General features: G+C 40.8%; 1 protein-coding gene and 1 long non-coding RNA gene across 2 annotated transcripts; both read right to left on the bottom strand.

Annotated features, from left to right (window-relative positions):
• Positions 1 to 817: 817 nt before the first annotated feature.
• On the bottom strand, positions 818 to 1,625 carry LOC114819394 (uncharacterized). Its single transcript, XR_003766451.2, has 2 exons — positions 1,401 to 1,625; positions 818 to 1,318 (listed from the first exon to the last, which is right to left on the bottom strand). It is a non-coding gene; the product is annotated as an uncharacterized lncRNA (long non-coding RNA).
• Positions 1,626 to 4,513: 2,888 nt separating this feature from the next.
• On the bottom strand, positions 4,514 to 5,715 carry LOC103448943 (3'-5' exonuclease-like). The gene has a single exon (XM_029108649.2). It carries the CDS (start codon positions 5,675 to 5,677, stop codon positions 4,856 to 4,858), a length of 822 nt encoding a protein of 273 aa, XP_028964482.2. The 5' UTR covers positions 5,678 to 5,715; the 3' UTR covers positions 4,514 to 4,855.
• Between the last annotated feature and the right edge of the window lie 11,204 nt (positions 5,716 to 16,919).

Raw genomic sequence — 16,919 nt, 5'->3', positions numbered from 1 at the left:
GAAAATTTTCATTGTGACCAGAATACGGATGGTACACCATGTGTTTTTATATAAGTGATGGGAAATTTTACTTTTTAAGTTATTAACTTTTTAACACACATATCTCACAATATGCATAGTGACACGTGGTATACCATCCTGTGTTTTGATCATACTGAAAAATCTCTCCCACAGTTAAACATTTGTCCTTTTCACCCCAGGCAAGTAAAACACGTTCTTTACATTATATTTCGCAGAGCGGATTATAGGGAGGAAAAATAAGGTGGTTGGTAAAAGAGGAAGGAATAGTCTACAAAATCCCTTCAAAGCGGTCAGATTGAGAAAGTGAAATATATCAAATAGTTGTAAGGTTTTGGTATGGATAGGAAATGGTAGAGATACAGAATGTTCTGGCTACATGTGGAATCACCTAATAAAGTAGGTAAACAAGAGAACTTGCAAGTTTGAAAGGGTTCAAAGACTTGTCAAGTTGAATTTATTGACATGAAGTCTTACCCTAGGTTTCAGAAAGACTTAGGTATCAGTGAAATAAAAGCATAACTTTTGTTGACGATGCAATGCTAACGATGACGTTTGGATGAAGATGGTAAGGATTATGTTATCAAGGGAACATGCATGTAGTCCGGTGTATAAAATCTTGATCTACTTTGTTTAGTTTTCTTTAATTTATTGTGAAGAATTTGACAATGGCTATTAGAATTTTTTGAATATCCTTGTGGGTTCATAAATGATTTATATGGTGAAGTACCAGACTCACTACTAGAAATTTGGAAAATTGCCACTGTTCAATCCGTGGCCTTGAAAAGTCAAGATGTGCTGGGTCATTTCAAATGCGACAATACTTTATTGAGAAAACATCTACTTTCTTTTTTCTTTAATACAAGCGACAGTGTAGGAGGGGTCGTTCAAGACCTCAGGCGTGGGAGGGTTCTTAACAAATTGAGTTACATGGTCTCTAACAAGAAAACATCTTATTTAACGATAGCAATCTAAAAGGAAGAAACAATAAAAGAAAAGAAAATACATGACAGTAGAAAATAAAGGGCAAAAGAGGAACCAGCCGCTTGGACCTTGGACCAAAGAACTCAAATGCGACAGTATTCCTGGACTGTAGGGTCAGCCTTACCGTCAAGTACTTCTTTGAAAAATTCTACATGATCCAGTGGCTTGTACAGTCGAGGGTGATCCTCGTCCACGAGTTCGTGTGGTATGCTCACCACGTCTTTCATTAATGTGAATTGCCTAACCGAGAATCTTACCCCATCGTCGTCAACGAAACTTTATGTCTACAAGGTCGTATTTTATCATTGCTCCAAATCTATTTTGAGAAATTTGAATCAAAATATGCATGAGATGGTATAATTATACTTGAAGAGGTTAATATTTCGAGATCGATGTACCTGAAATACATCTCCTTCTAGGTATATAACGGATGACGGCAGTGGATCAAAGACTATCCAGTCACCATCCTTTGTATACATCTCCAGACCACAGACCTGGTTTTGATGAAGTATGGTGGAGAAGCTATTGTCCGTATGAGGGGTTAACCCCACATCCCCAGTTTTCTTGGGATTTTTGTATTTATTGAATCGGAGATGGTAAGAAGTTGATTGAACGTGAGCATCATGATACTTCTCTACACCGTAGTTTTCAAATACTATTCTTGTCACAACTTGATTTAGTTCTTCCATCGCTTTTGCATACTCAAGTGCACCCTCACTGGTCAATAAAGAACATTTTCTAAATGGGTAAGTTACAAGTGAAGTCAATATGTTAAAACATTAATTAATATGCATATAATTTAATGTTCTCTTGATCACCTGATGATAACTAAAAAATGCATATATAATCACCCACCCTTGGATTTGATATCAAGGATGGAGAATAAATAGATTTGCTTCTTAGCCCCAAAAAAATATTTGTTTCTAATGTTTTAATCAAAACCGTTGATTTAAAATCCTACGGTATGTAATATTTTGGTCCATAAACTATACTACTACAGGAAAAAATGTAAATAATGTCTTCAGTTTAAATCTTAAAGACGAGAGTTGTTGATATGTAAAAAATATGCATAAAAATCATATACCAAAAATGGTCGTTTCCATTAAGCCAAAAATAACGAGTGAACTTCTGAATTTCTCCAGAAGTGTCACTAAGCACCCCCAAGGCCTCATGGGCAGGAGTGATAGATAAATATATTTACTTGGAGTGGAAGACAATGAAGCCATGATTTTGTCTTCTCTTCTCTTGGATTCAGAAATAGTATCGCAATACTCTCAATAGGATCGGTATTCAATACGAGAACAAGTAGTACCCGAAAAGAGAGACCAAAATCAACCTTATATGCTGCAACTGCTCTTTATTTGAATTGATAACCGCCTTTAGTTTTCCCTCTAGTATAGAATTAATCCGGTGTAATTCATATAAAAATCATTCTTACATATCAAATATAAGAATATATATGGACTTGAATGGTCAATTAGTACCCTTCCACTTAAATATTTGCACTCTGGTTTCAATGACACTCAAATATAAGTCATTCTTACAACCTAATCATTCAGTTTACAAGAGCCATCACTTTAACATTCTTCTAAAATATATATACATACATACATACATATATATATATATAGGCCTTTTAAGGGAAGAGATCCACATTTAAAAAAAAAATGGAGACACCTTGTTGACCGTTAGATTTAGTTTTAATGAAATTTTGTGGTTGAGATTAAATCACAGGCCACAGAATCTCAACCACATAATTTCATTAAAGCCAAATCTAACGGTCAAGTAGGTGTTCTCATTTTTTTTTTTTTTTGAAATATAAGGATCCCTTCCCTTAAAGGCTTTATATATATATATATGTGTGTGTGTGTGTGTGTGTGTGTGTGTGTATGTATGTATATATGGACACAATATTGAACATCACTGCCTTGAGATTGCAATATTATATTTCCTTTGTGTGAGAAACGTGGTTTTAAGATTTTAATCTCAACCATTGATATTAAATCCAATAAAATATGACTATGCATATAGGGCCATCAGGTGATCAAAAGAACAGGACTCCTAAGACACAACATACCTCTGGAAACATAATTATGCGTGTTTCAAAAATTGTTGTTAAGACAACAATATCTACAAGATGGAAGAACGTACGAGTCTTGCACCCAATATGTGTTTGTCATTCATGACTAATCCGGCATTCGAAAAGCTTCTCTTCATAGGTACATGTTGAGGCTTTCTCTCGTATTAACGGTTGAATTCACACTGCATCAGGCCCAATGTTGTTGAACTTGATCTTCATCGATCTTTATGCGAGTGATGCAAATGACAGAACTTTGTTGTCGCCCTCGAAGCCATTCTCATGTCCGAAACGCTGGCGGCTTTGAAATTGATGTCAAATTGTAATACTTGTACTTCCAAGTCTCAAATTCCTCTACACTACAATTGGTCATCCATAATAATGCGTCGGCGCAAAAGCTTTTCTCTTGCTACTTTTGTTCTTGAAGAACAAGCCTGCTATGAGCATAGCAAACTACATTACTCAACCGACCCGAGGAACTATCGATCAAGTTGAACTATCGACAATCTATACTAAGCCAACTGCCCCTTCTCCTATATCTGGCTGAGATGGAAAAGCATGGGGTGGACGGAAAAAGGGAAGGAATTTTCTCTTCCTTTCCTGTACGGAGGAAGAGTGGAGGGGTGTGGTGTGGTTGCAGACCCATCACCATTCTACCGCGTAAAAATTGGACAGATTGGAGGAATGAAACAAATTAAATCGCAATACGGTTTGATGCAAGCTCAAATTGTAAACATGGGAACATAAACCTGTATGCAGCACATATGAGAAAATGGCTCTTACGGTCAGAAATGACGGATTAAGCAGCAATTCAAGGACTCCCCTCAACAAATCTAATGAGAAAATTGACCAGTACCATCAAGTCTCGACCAATACGAAACTAAGTTGCAATTCTTCTGGGTGCAGACCAAAAGGAAATTCCTAAGCAGTTTCATTTTATATCAACTACAAAGAGAGCATTTTGGTGTTCCTTTCAGCAGATTGGTCCTATAATAATTCATCATCAGGCAGACTATTACCGTTTCTTGTGATCAAAGAAAAGAGAACAATTCAATGTCACCGAAACTATGATTTTTTGTTCAACAGGATCCAAAACCAGTCAGTCCAACTAATACCAATCATGCAATCGAACGAGAAGGAGTTCCTTACCTTTCCTACTTGCATTGAACAGATTAAAACAGGAATCCAACAATATATGTATGCATATGCCAAAGTCAGAAAATTCTGATCAGATGGAAAACATCAAGCAATTACTAAACTAACTCAAAAATTGCAACTAACAAGGCACCAATAGCAAAAGCTTTCCACAATATCGATCCAATCCCTAACTACGACTGATTAAACCAGCAAAGCGAACCCAAGTTTCTAAAGTTACCCAACAATGTAAACAATTTCTACTACGCTACTAAAGGCATAAAAAACCCGACATTTCAATTTTCATCTCGAAGTTTCAACATCTCTATTCCATTCCACAAACTCGCATTGAACAGAGGCAATCAGGAAACAACGATATATGTATATACATAAGCCAAAGTCAGAACCATCTGATCAGATGAGAAACATAAAGCAGTAACTAAACAAGCTCATAAGTGCAAGTAACAACACATCAACCCGAAAAGTTATCCACAATGTAAACCGAAATCCCTAATTCAGGTCCATTAAAACCAGCATTGTAATCCAAATTTCTAAACTTACCCAACATTGTAAGCAATCGTGCTAAAGCCATAGAAAATCGACATTTGAATTCTCACCGCAACAATGTCGAATTGCAATCCACTAAGCACCCCTAAGATTCAATTGCCTAGCAATCTCATAAGAAATGAAAGCATCAACAGCAGCATACTGAATCTGATCATAAGTAAGCCACTGACTGTCCCACCTGCTCATCGTCACCCTCTTCGGCTTCTGCAGCTCCTTCCCCAGCACTGCGCTCGCCAACCGCTTCAACCCGGCGTTCCTCAGGTCCGGAAACCCCAACCTACGCGCCGCGAAACCCCGAAGATCGACCGCATTGGCGACCCGCAGCTCGTAGTCCAAAAGTAGCTTCTCACAATCGCTCTCGATCCCGACGCCGACGAACGTGAAGGCGGGATTGGCGAGGAAGTTGGATAGGGACTGGGGAATCGATTCTGAGTGTATGACCTGGAAGATGAGGCAATTGGGGTCCAAGCAGACGCCGGGAAGCACAGTGCCGGGCGGGATTTGGAGGGAGCCAGCGTAGTTGGGGCCTGTGCAGAGCTGCAGGGTGGCGATCGGGTTGTCAGAGTTGCGGCTGAAGTTAGGGCGCCACTCGACGTCAAGGCCGACGATGCGGTGGTTGGGGTTGGCGAGGGTGACGGTGGAGAGCCAGGATTCCACCATGGCGGGGCTGTTGGTGAGCATGGTGTGGATTCTGTCGCCGTAAAACGTCACGTCGTACTCGTTGTGGGTGTCGTACGGTAGCTCGTAGTCCACTATGCTGATCGCCATCCTGCACAGAGAGAGAGAGAGAAGAAGAAGAAGACCGCCTGTTGACCTCCTCTGGGGATTTGGTTTGGAAAAGTGAAAACCGAAACGCAGCGTTTCATCTCGTCGACAGAAATCCCGCTGGACCCGCATAAAGTTCCGGGTTTAAAATTTTTTCCAACCCGCCTTCTTCTCCGTATTTGAAAAGCAGAGATTAGTTTATGACAAAGTGACAGTTTTGCCCCTGTATTATGCGGTTTATTATATGGCAAGAAAGTTAATTTCACGAGGGTAAAGTGGAGATTTGAAAGTGTTACAGTTATTTATCGAATCCTAGTGGTATTAAACGTGTAACAACTTTGAATTTTTTTTTAAGTGGAACTCGTTTAAATTGCTTTCCCTCTAAGTAATCTCTAGCAGCCTTGATCCGAGAGAGCCGCAGCGGGTGAGTCGGTCCGCAGCGGCTTTTAGTATGTGATCCTAAACCGAAAATACAAATTGATCAAATAATTGTAATTAAAACGTCAAACAACGGATCATGATAAAATCAGTGAATTACAAGACGAGTGCTTTGGCACATGCTTCCATTCCTCAAAACAAAACCAACATTTTGTCTACGAGATGGAAGAATATATGGGTTTCTGCTCCCACCCTTGACATTCGCGGCATACTTCTCCCACACTATTGCTTTTGTCGAGCATGTACTTTCCTTGCGTGATTCTTCAGACATTGAAAAGTTTCGCCTTCACGCGATGACATCAACAGTTCATCTTGTGTCGATGGCTGGATTCGCAAGCTATTCTGCATAATGTTGTGTTGAACTTGATTTTGTGTTGAGATTTAGGGGTGGTTTGGGAGTGAGGTGCTTAAAAAAAAAGCACCCATGAAAAAAGGCTGTGACGGTTTTAGGTGTTTAGTAAACTGAAAAAAAAAGAGCTTATTTTGGAAGTTGATGTGAGAAAAAGCTGAAATCAAAGGAAAAAGCTGAAGCTACTATTTGTAGCTTTGGAAAACTGGCTTTTTTTCAAAGCACACAGAGTTATAGTGCTCATTTAATGAAAAGATCCATTATCAGATTGTTTTTTTTTTTCAAAAGCACTTTTACAAAAAAGTTTACCAAACACTCTGCTGATTTATTTCATAGCCGCTTATTCTCACAACACAGCCACTTATTCTCACAGCAGCTTTTTTTCAAAGCACAACAATACCAAACCAGCCCTATAGTTGCCCGATCGAAAACCTTTTCACATGCAAAACGCTGAAGTTTTTGAAGCTGGGGTCGAATTTTATCACCAATGTTCCGGCCTTGAAGATTTGGCTATAGAAGGATCTCGCAGATATAGCGAAGTTATAAATTTCAACATTAATTCATGCTCCTGAACTAAAGATTAGTATTAAAATTTGGAGAACAACTTACATATATTTTGATTTCATTGGCACAAAGTACCACCATGACGGTATACCGTGCCATGCAAGTCATTTTCAATTTTAGATCTTATAAACCAATGACCCAAGTCATGGGCTAGCTCGAAAGTCTAATTTTCTTTTATTTAGCTATTGTAATTATATTATAAGTGTTGATAGGCTCATTCCATTGTCCTATTTCTTCACCCATATTATAATTTCACTCATCTTAAAATGTTATTTTCCCATCCCATATTATTCCTAAAATAATATTTAATTAATATATATTCAAAGTTTTACACATTTTTTTAATATATCCCTTCCTTAATCGCAGCACCACATTCATGGCGACAGCCGAAGCCCCAGTCCGCCCACTCACCTCTGCTCGCAACCCATCCACCACCACCTCTAAATAATCAAGTATCTTTCTTACCTACCCGCCACCACACTTTCTCCTGATCTCTGCCTCTCTGCCACCCAAACCTGTCCCCATTTTCACGCCATTACCAAATCCTTCTCCAACTTCATAGCCAATCCATAATCCTTACTCTAGACAGCCCCCAAACCCCATCCTCATCTGGATTTTCAATGAATCTCATCCAACCTAAACCCTAGAACCCAACATTTTTTTTGGTGCAAATTGAAGTGGTTATGGTGGTTGATGGTGATGCGGCATTTACACATCAGCTACCCATGTATATGTCAATAACATTTTGATTAAAAGGTGGATGGCGAATAAGAAAATGAGATGGATTTAGTAGCACTTTTATATTATTTGAAGTGACAAGTGGGTGACGTGGCCACACCACAGTTTGGAGCCAAACTCGATGCTGAAGGGTCAGTAATATAAGAGTTTTGAATAAACCCTAGATTGATAATTTGAAAGTTACAGAGATGGTGGTGGTGATAACCAGTTGGTATTTTCCAGGGTAATCCAATCTCAGCAGCTCAAGCTCTCTCGTATCAGGTTATATATTTCTTTCTCTTAATAACTTTACCATCTGTTTGGTTACCAAGAAAATTGCCCAAAAAACAATAGAGAAATATATTCAAGTTCTTATCTATAGATTTTTTTGATACCTTGACTGAATTAAAAATAATAATAATAAAATTCTTTGTGTGATGAACAGACCAAGATCACCATAACATCGCCTGGTTAGGAGGCAATTAATCACTTTAATGCCCTACTTAGTTACAAACCCACGCTACTAGACTCAGCATAATAAAATTCTTAGCGGAATGGAATTTTATGAGTAGATATCTGTGAAGAAAATTAGCGTTCAAGGACTTAATTTGTTGTTACATGTAAAACTTATGATTATTGCCATTAATCTGCAAATTCTTGATTACAAAATTCGAAATATAGTGGTGTGTTTGTGTTTGGGGGGGGGGGGGGCGGGGGGATTTAGTATCAGGATACAAATGCCTTCGATGTCAAAGCGTCAAGCAAAATTCGAAATATAGTGGTGTGTTTGTGTGTGTGTGGGGGGGGGGGGGGGAGGGGGGGGGAGAGAGAGAGAGATTTAGTATCAGGATACAAATGGCTTCGATGTCAAAGCGTCAAGCAAACGATGCAGATAGGATCCGTGCATTGCCTGATACAATCCTTTGTCACATACTTTCTTTCCTTGAAACATTGCATGCTGTAAGGACCAACGTTTTGTCTACGAGATGGAACAACATTTGGACTTCTGTTCCAAATTTAGACTTCAATGATGGTCGTAAAAGTTTTTCGTCTGAAGGTGAAGATCCATTTGAAGGTTGTATCGAATTTACTCTCTTTTGTAACTATTGAAATTTGAAGGTGTATTTTTTATTATTATGAAGAAACAAAGTACAAAGATAGCTGAGCGTGGGAAGAAGAGAAAAACAACAACAACAACAACAAAGCCTTTTCCCACTAAGTGGGGTCGGCTATATGAATCCTAGAACGCCATTGCGCTCGGTTTTGTGTCATGCCCTCCGTTAGATCCAAGTACTCAAGTCTTTTCTTAGGGTCTCTTCCAAAGTTTTCCTAGGTCTTCTTTACCCCTTCGGCCCTGAACCTCTGTCCCGTAGTCACATTTTCGAACCGGAGCGTCAGTAGGCCTTCTTTGCACATGTCCAAACCACCGGAACCGATTTTCTCTCATATTTCCTTCAATTTTGGCTACTCCTACTTTACCTCGGATATCCTCATTCCCAATCTTATCCTTTATCGTGTGCCCATACATCCCACGAAGCATCCTCATCTCCGCTACACCCATTTTGTGTACGTGTTGATGCTTCACCGCCCAACATTCTGTGCCATACAACATCGCTGGCCTTATTGCCGTCCTATAAAATTTTCCCTTGAGCTTCAGTGGCCTACGACGGTCACACAACACGCCGGATGCACTCTTACACTTCATCCATCCAGCTTGTATTCTATGGTTGAGATCTCCATCTAATTCTCCGTTCTCTTGCAAGATAGATCCTAAGTAGCGAAAACAGTCACTTTTTGTGATCTTCGCTAGATTGCTCCGGTCATTAGTGTGGATAAGTATATAAATGGATAGAGATAGGAAAGCAAACACAAGATGTACGTGGTTCACCCAGATTGGCTACGTCCACGGAATAGAGGAGTTCTCATTAATTGTGAAGGGTTTACACAAGTACATAGGTTCAAGCTCTCCTTTAGTGAGTACAAGTGAATGATTTAGTACAAATGACATTAGGAAATATTGTGGGAGAATGATCTCGTAACCACGAAACTTCTAAGTACCGGAGTGTGGTATCGTCTTGACTTGCCTTATCTGTCTCATAGGTAGATGTGGCATCTTCTCTGGAAGTACTCTTCCTCCATCCAGGGGTGGTATCTGTAACTGGTGGAGATGCACAAGGTAATGTATCAATTTCACTTGAAGCTTACTTGTAGTTTCAGGCTTGGTCAAGCGCGATACAAACCAAGTAGTAGGAGTCCCCCAAGTCGCCGGGCTAGGGGATCTGCTGAAAGAGGTGACAGACAAGGTAAGCAATCAGAGCTCCGGCTGATTGTTCACATTCTCCCTATCTTGCAGGCAGCATGAAGGATAAAGAGAAGAAAAATGAGAAGAGATGATATAGGATACTTTTGCTTTTGAAGAAGTAACTTTCCACAGGCTTATTCTTGAACCGGGCTGGAGGGTTTTCTGGTTTCCTCCAGAGTATAAAGCCGACTGAAGAATTTGAGGGTCAAAACAAGTCCATCAAATCTAGAGTACGTTCGACCCTGCTGATATGGGATACTTTTGCTTTTGACAGAGTAGTGGATGTATCGGCACGTGTGCTGTTACGCTTGTCTCCACATGCTTCATTGTATCCTTCTCACTTGCCCTATCTGTTCCTCAGGCAGATGCGGTATCTTCCCTGGAAGCATAAGATGTTGAAGATGAGTACTCGAGAGCAATGCCAGGTAAGTAATCAGGTAAGGGGTTCCAGGCAGTCAGTTCCTGGCTGGAAGCTTGATTCCAAGTGCTGACTGATTGCTCTCTTTCTCCTTGTCTTGCAGGTAAGAACAAGGCCAAAGGAAAAGACAGGGAAAAAGCATGATATGGGATACTCTTGCTTTTAACCCTGATGATATGAGATATTCTTGCTCTAGTATAGCTTGTTTACAGAGGTATTATCGGGGGGAAAGAAAGCTGAATATTTCGAAAGGCTTCGTTAGGAGTGCCCTCTCAGATAAGAGAAAGGGTTGAGCATTTTTGCAGGTCTGCCTGTCCGTTAGGGATGGAGGTCGACATATATAGGAGTCTCCCTAACATCAAGTAATAATGCTATTCCTTTACCCTGCTTGGTCATAACACGGTAGTGGGAGCTGCCAGCTTCACATGTTTTAACTCTGTCAGAGCACTTTGAAAAAGTGGTCTGTGGTATCTGGAAAGCTGATGTTGCGTGTGAAGATTACAGACAAGCTTTATCCAAGGAGATCCAGCTCTTGAAGTTGGGAAAGTGGTGCCTCTTCGGTTTTCGAACAAGCAATCCTGTCGGGGATCTGGCTCTCGAGATTCGGAGAACGATGCCTCTTCGATTTTTGAGAAAGCAATCCTGCTAGGGGTCTGGCTCTCGAGATTCAGAGAGCGGTGTCTCTTCAATTTTTGAGAAAGTAATCATGTTGGGAGTCTGGCTCTCGAGATTCGGAGGGCGGTGCCTCTTCGATTTTGAAGCAAGCAATCTTGTTGGGAGTGTTTTCTCGAATGTGAGTAAAGGTTGGGCATGTTTGCTAGTCTACCTTGCCACACAGGGACTTTCTAATTATCCAGCAGTGGTACTGTTCCTTTACCCTCTCTTCGATTTTTGAGAAAGTAATCATGTTGGGAGTCTGGCTCTCGAGATTCGGAGGGCGGTGCCTCTTCGATTTTGGAGCAAGCAATCTTGTTGGGAGTGTTTTCTCGAATGTGAGTAAAGGTTGGGCATGTTTGCTAGTCTACCTTGCCACGAAGCACAAAGGTTGACACACAGGGACTTTCCAATTATCCAGCAGTGGTACTGTTCCTTTACCCTCTCTTCGATTTTTGAGAAAGTAATCATGTTGGGAGTCTGGCTCTCGAGATTCGGAGGGCGGTGCCTCTTCGATTTTGGAGCAAGCAATCATGTTGGGAGTGTTTTCTCGAATGTGAGTAAAGGTTGGCATGTTTGCTAGTCTACCTTGCCACGAAGCACAGAGGTTGACACACCGGGACTTTCCAATTATCCAGCAGTGGTACTGTTCCTTTACCTTTGTGGGTAATAATATGGTAGCTAGACCTTCAAAATTTATGTGTCTAAACTTTGTTAGTGTTGTTTCTTTGCAATTCTTTTACCCTTCTTGGTTAGAGCGATGTAGCGGGAGCTGCAAGCTTCACGTGTCTCAACTTTGTCAGAGAACTTTGGCAAAGTTATCTGTGGTACCCATGAGTTACTGTTGCGTATGGGAAGTGGGTGATTGAATAGTACGATTCATGTGCTTTCTACTTCGCCAGAAATCTTCGACAGAATGCCCATAATTTCCGCAAAGCTGAGTGTGCGTGTGACAGGTGCTGACAAGGCTGGAAAAGTAGGTGCCTCTTCGATTTCTGAGATCGGCCCTCGTGGTCTCTTAGCAGCCCAGCTTTTGAGAAAGCAAGCCTCTTCGATTTCTGAGATCGGCCTTCGTGGTCTTTGAGCAGCCCAGCTTTTGAGAAAGTAAACGCCTCTTCGATTTCTGAGATCGACCCTCGTGGTCTCTGAGCAGCCCAGCTTTTGAGAAAGCAAACGCCTCTTCGATTTCTGAGCAGGTGCCTCTTCGATTTCTGAAGCTTCGTCGAGTGCAGATTTTTATAGGGGCTGACATTAAGTTCCAAAGCACACTTGAATATCCACCAGTAGAAGCTCCATTCTTGCACTTCTAAGATCTTTGATTTGTCCGACCTCTTCTCTCTTCAACACCTTTGAAAAATGTCTGGCCATCCGACCGTCGTTTTAACTTGAACCTCGTTGAAGAGGCAGCCCCGCCTTTTCCAGACAACATATGGCGCCCATCCTTCGTCTCCCCTACTGGTCCTCTTACCGTTGGGGATTCCGTGATGAAGAATGATATGACCGCTGCGGTAGTGGCCAGGAACCTTCTCACTCCCAAAGATAACAGACTACTTTCCAAACGGTCTGATGAGTTGGCTGTTAAGGATTCTCTGGCTCTCAATGTTCAGTGTGCAGGTTCTGTGTCTAATATGGCCCAACGCCTATTTGCTCGAACCCGCCAAGTTGAATCATTGGCGTCTGAAGTGATGAGTCTCAAACAGGAGATTAGAGGGCTCAAGCATGAGAATAAACAGTTGCACCGGCTCGCACATAACTGTGCTACAAACATGAAGAGGAAGCTTGACCAGATGAAGGAATCTGATGGTCAGGTTTTACTTGATCATCAGAGATTTGTGGGTTTGTTCCAAAGGCATTTATTGCCTTCGTCTTCTGGGGCTGTACCGCGTAATGAAGCTCCAAATGATCAACCTCTGATGCCTCATCCTTCTAGGGTTTTGTCCAGTACTGAGGCTCCGAATGATCCCCCTCCGGTGCCTTCTCTTTCTGGGGCTCTACCGACTGCTGAGACTTCTCCTAAGCAACCTTTGTGAAGGCTCCCTCTTGTTTGTTTATTTTGACTCAAGTATATGTACATATTTGTAACTTATCGGGGATATCAATAAATAAGCTTTCCTTCATTTCAACGTATTGTGTTAAATACACCAAAGCCTTCTTCGCTAAGTTCTTTGAATTTTCTTTTGTTGAAGCTTGTATGTTGAAGCTTTGTGAGTGGAGCATGTAGGTTGAGGTAGTGTTCCCTTAATTTCCCGAGTGAGGAAAACTTCTCGGTTGGAGACTTGGAAAATCCAAGTCACTGAGTGGGATCGGCTATATGAATCTTAGAACGCCATTGTGTTCTGTCCTGTGTCATGTCCTCCGTTAGATCCAAGTACTCTAAGTCTTTTCTTAGGGTATCTTCCAAAGTTTTCCTAGGTCTTCCTCTACCCCTTCGGCCCTGAACCTCTGTCCTATAGTCGCATCTTCTAATCGGAGCGTCAGTAGGCCTTCTTTGCACATGTCCAAACCACCGTAACCGATTTTCTCTCATCTTTCCTTCAATTTCGGCTACTCCTACTTTACCCCGGATATCCTCATTCCTAATCTTATCCTTTCTCGTGTGCCCACACATCCAACGAAGCATCCTCATCTCCGCTACACTCATTTTGTGTACGTGTTGATGCTTCACCGCCCAACATTCTGTGCCATACAGCATCGCCGGCCTTATTGCCGTCCTATAAAATTTTCCCTTGAGCTTCAGTGGCATACGACGGTCACACAACACGCCGGATGCACTCTTCCACTTCATCCATCCAGCTTGTATTCGATGGTTGAGATCTTCATCTAATTCTCCGTTCTTTTGCAAGATAGATCCTAGGTAACGAAAACAAGGAACAAAAAACAATCTTCCTTCCTTGATTTACACCTAATCACTTAACAACTAAAGCAATGGCAGCAACTAGACTAACAACTAAGGCAAGGTCAGCAATCCCTTGAATTAGTGAGAATGACAGCCATACTCAAGTTGTTAGACAACACCCCATGCATACACCCATTCTACCTACCAGCTAGGGTAAGTGACAGATAACCAGACTAGATCTTCTTCCAATACTCCCCCTCAAGCTGGATCAAACGGATCGATTGATCCAAGCTTAGACAATAGGTGATGAAAAATAGCAAACGGTAATCCTTTTGTGAAGATATCTACAAGTTGATCATGACTACGAATGAAGTGTGTATCAATCACCTTGGACTACACTTGATTTCGAACATAGTGGTAGTCAACTTCAATGTGTTTAGTTCGCTCATGGAAGACATGATTTGATGCTATGTGCATCGCAGCTTGATTATCATAGTAGAGAGACATAGGTTGCTGATGAGGAAACCCTAAGTCCAATAACAGATTTTTGAGCCAAATAAGTTCACAAGCAGTCGAAGCCATAGCACGATATTCTGCTTCTGCACTAGAGCGTGCAACCACGCTTTGTTTCTTGCTCTTCCAGATGACTAGGTTACCTCCTACAAAGGTGTAGAAACTAGTGATAGACTTGCAATCGAAAGCGTTCCCTGCCCAATCTGCATCTATATATCCTGAGATATGAGTGTGATTATTGTTACACATGAGAAACCCTCTACCAATGGAGCCCTTTAGATATCGAAGCACATGATGAACAATCTTTATGTGATCCATGCTTGGAGCATGCATAAACTGGCTAACAAGACTTACGGCATATGCTATATCAGGACGAGTGATAGTTAGATAAATGAGTTTGCCGACCAATCTCTAATAGTACTCTATATTGGGAATGAGATCACCGTGAGATTGCAGCTTCAAGTTACTATTCAAAGGTGTGCGAGCAGGTTTACAATTTGTCATGTTGGCCTCATGAAGAAGATCAATAACATACTTGCGTTGATTTAGAAAACAACCCTTGTGAGAGTGTGCCATCTCGATCCCTAGAAAATTTTTAAGAATGCCGAGATCTTTGATAGCAAACTTGTGATTGAGATATTGTTTAAGAGCACTAATCTCTGACATATTATCACCTGTAACAATTAGATCATCAACATAAATAAGCAACACAAGTGCACCCGATGTGCTTGAACGCACAAATAAGGAAGAATCAGCATTGCTTCGACAGAAACCAACTCTTTCTAGAACATGACTGAGCTTGGCATACCATGCACATGGACTTTGCTTGAGACCATAAATGGATTTATGAAGTTTACGCACCATTTCTAGATTGTTTGATTGAGGATGACCTGGCGGCAGTTTCATAACTTCTTCTTTAAGCTCACCATGCAAAAAAACATTTTTAACATCCATTTGAAAAAGAGGCCATGAATTGTTAATGGAAACAGATAATAGCACCCTCACAATGTTCATCTTTGCCACGGGAGAAAATGTCTCCTTGTAATCCACTCCATAGGTTTGAGTAAATCCTTGAGCAACCAAACAAGCCTTGTTCCTTTCAATCGTACCATCTGAATAGAACTTGGTCTTGTATACCCAACGACTTCCCACAGCCTTATTTCCTTTGGGAAGTTTCACTATAGTCCAGGTACTGTTTTCATGAAGAGCTTGAAGCTCTTCTGCCATAGCAGCTCTCCACTCACTGTGTATATTAGCTTCTTGAAAGCTTTGTGGTTCATAGGTTTCAATAATTGCACTGAGGAATGCAGCAAAGGAGGATGAAACTTTGCTGTAATTAATAGCATAAGTCAAGGGATACCTGGCATTGTAAGTTACATAATCATGTAACTTGGATGGAAGTTTCCTCTCACAGGGAGGATTTCGACGAACTGTGAAAGATTGAGTTGCTGGCAATTGAGCAGTTTCTTGGTTGGAAGGACTACTTGAGGGTTCTTATGAGATAGGTTCTTCAGGGACCACAAGTAGAGAATTCTGCAGGTTGCGAGAATCAACCTCATTCAATACCTGGTCCCTTGAAATATCTATTGTATCCTCTTCACTTGGATATGGTATTGAGAACAAATCAAGCAAATTCTCCCCCTCTCTAGAATAGTTCAGAGGTTGAGTGAAGTAAGGCATGGTTTCTTCAAATTTCACGTCTCTTGAAACAACTATTTTTCTAGTTGTTGGATTGTAGCATTTGTAACCCTTTTTGAGTGGATGAATAGCCAAGGAAAAAGACATTTGGCAACCCTTGGATCTAGTTTGTCACGATTTGGTGCTTGTATGTGAATGAAGCATGTACATCCAAAAACTCTCAAATGGGATAGATTGATCTGCCTATCTTTCAAGACCTCATAAGGTGATTTAAAGTTCAATATCTTACTAGGCAATCTATTGATGAGACATGCAGCAGTAAGAACACCTTGTGACAAAAAAAAATTAGGCACCTTCGAGTGAAACATAAGAGTTCTTGTTTTTTCAAGTAGATCTCTATTCTTCCTTTCTGCTACCCCGTTTTGTTGAGGTGTTCCAACACAATTTGATGTAATACACCATGTGTGCTTAGATAATGAGACATGTTATGGGACATATATTCGGAGCCATTATCTGATCGTAAGACATGAATGTTTGAAGAAAATTGTGTGTTTACAAGTCTATGAAAATCTTGAAAAACTTCCAGCACTTCACTTTTAAATTTCAAAAGATACAACCAAGTGATCCTTGTGAAATCATCCACAAAAGTTACAAAATATTTGTATCCGTCAAAGGACTATAGGACTGGTCCCCAAACATCGGAATGCACGATTTCAAAAAGATTACTAGCCCTAGACAAGGAGGAAGTGAAAGGTAATCTAGTGGACTTAAAGAAGTGACAAACATCACAGGAACTTGTAACTTTGCACAGGTTTGGAAACAAAAAAGACAGAACTTTATTAGAAGGATGTGCAAGTAGTTGGTGCCAAAGTTGTTGTTCTTGAACTAGGCTTGAAGTGACTTAGAAAACCTTGGGAATTTGGACATGCTTGGAAAGGTAGTAGA

The sequence above is a fragment of the Malus domestica genome, chromosome 11 (assembly GCF_042453785.1).
Source record: "Malus domestica chromosome 11, GDT2T_hap1".
Lineage (NCBI taxonomy): Eukaryota > Viridiplantae > Streptophyta > Magnoliopsida > Rosales > Rosaceae > Malus > Malus domestica.
This window is presented reverse-complemented; position numbering and strand designations above follow the sequence as displayed.

Bases quoted from the DNA above. Each gene is read 5' to 3' on its own strand.
- LOC103448943 (XM_029108649.2), bottom strand. From the start codon at position 5,677: ATGCGGGTCCAGCGGGATTTCTGTCGACGAGATGAAACGCTGCGTTTC.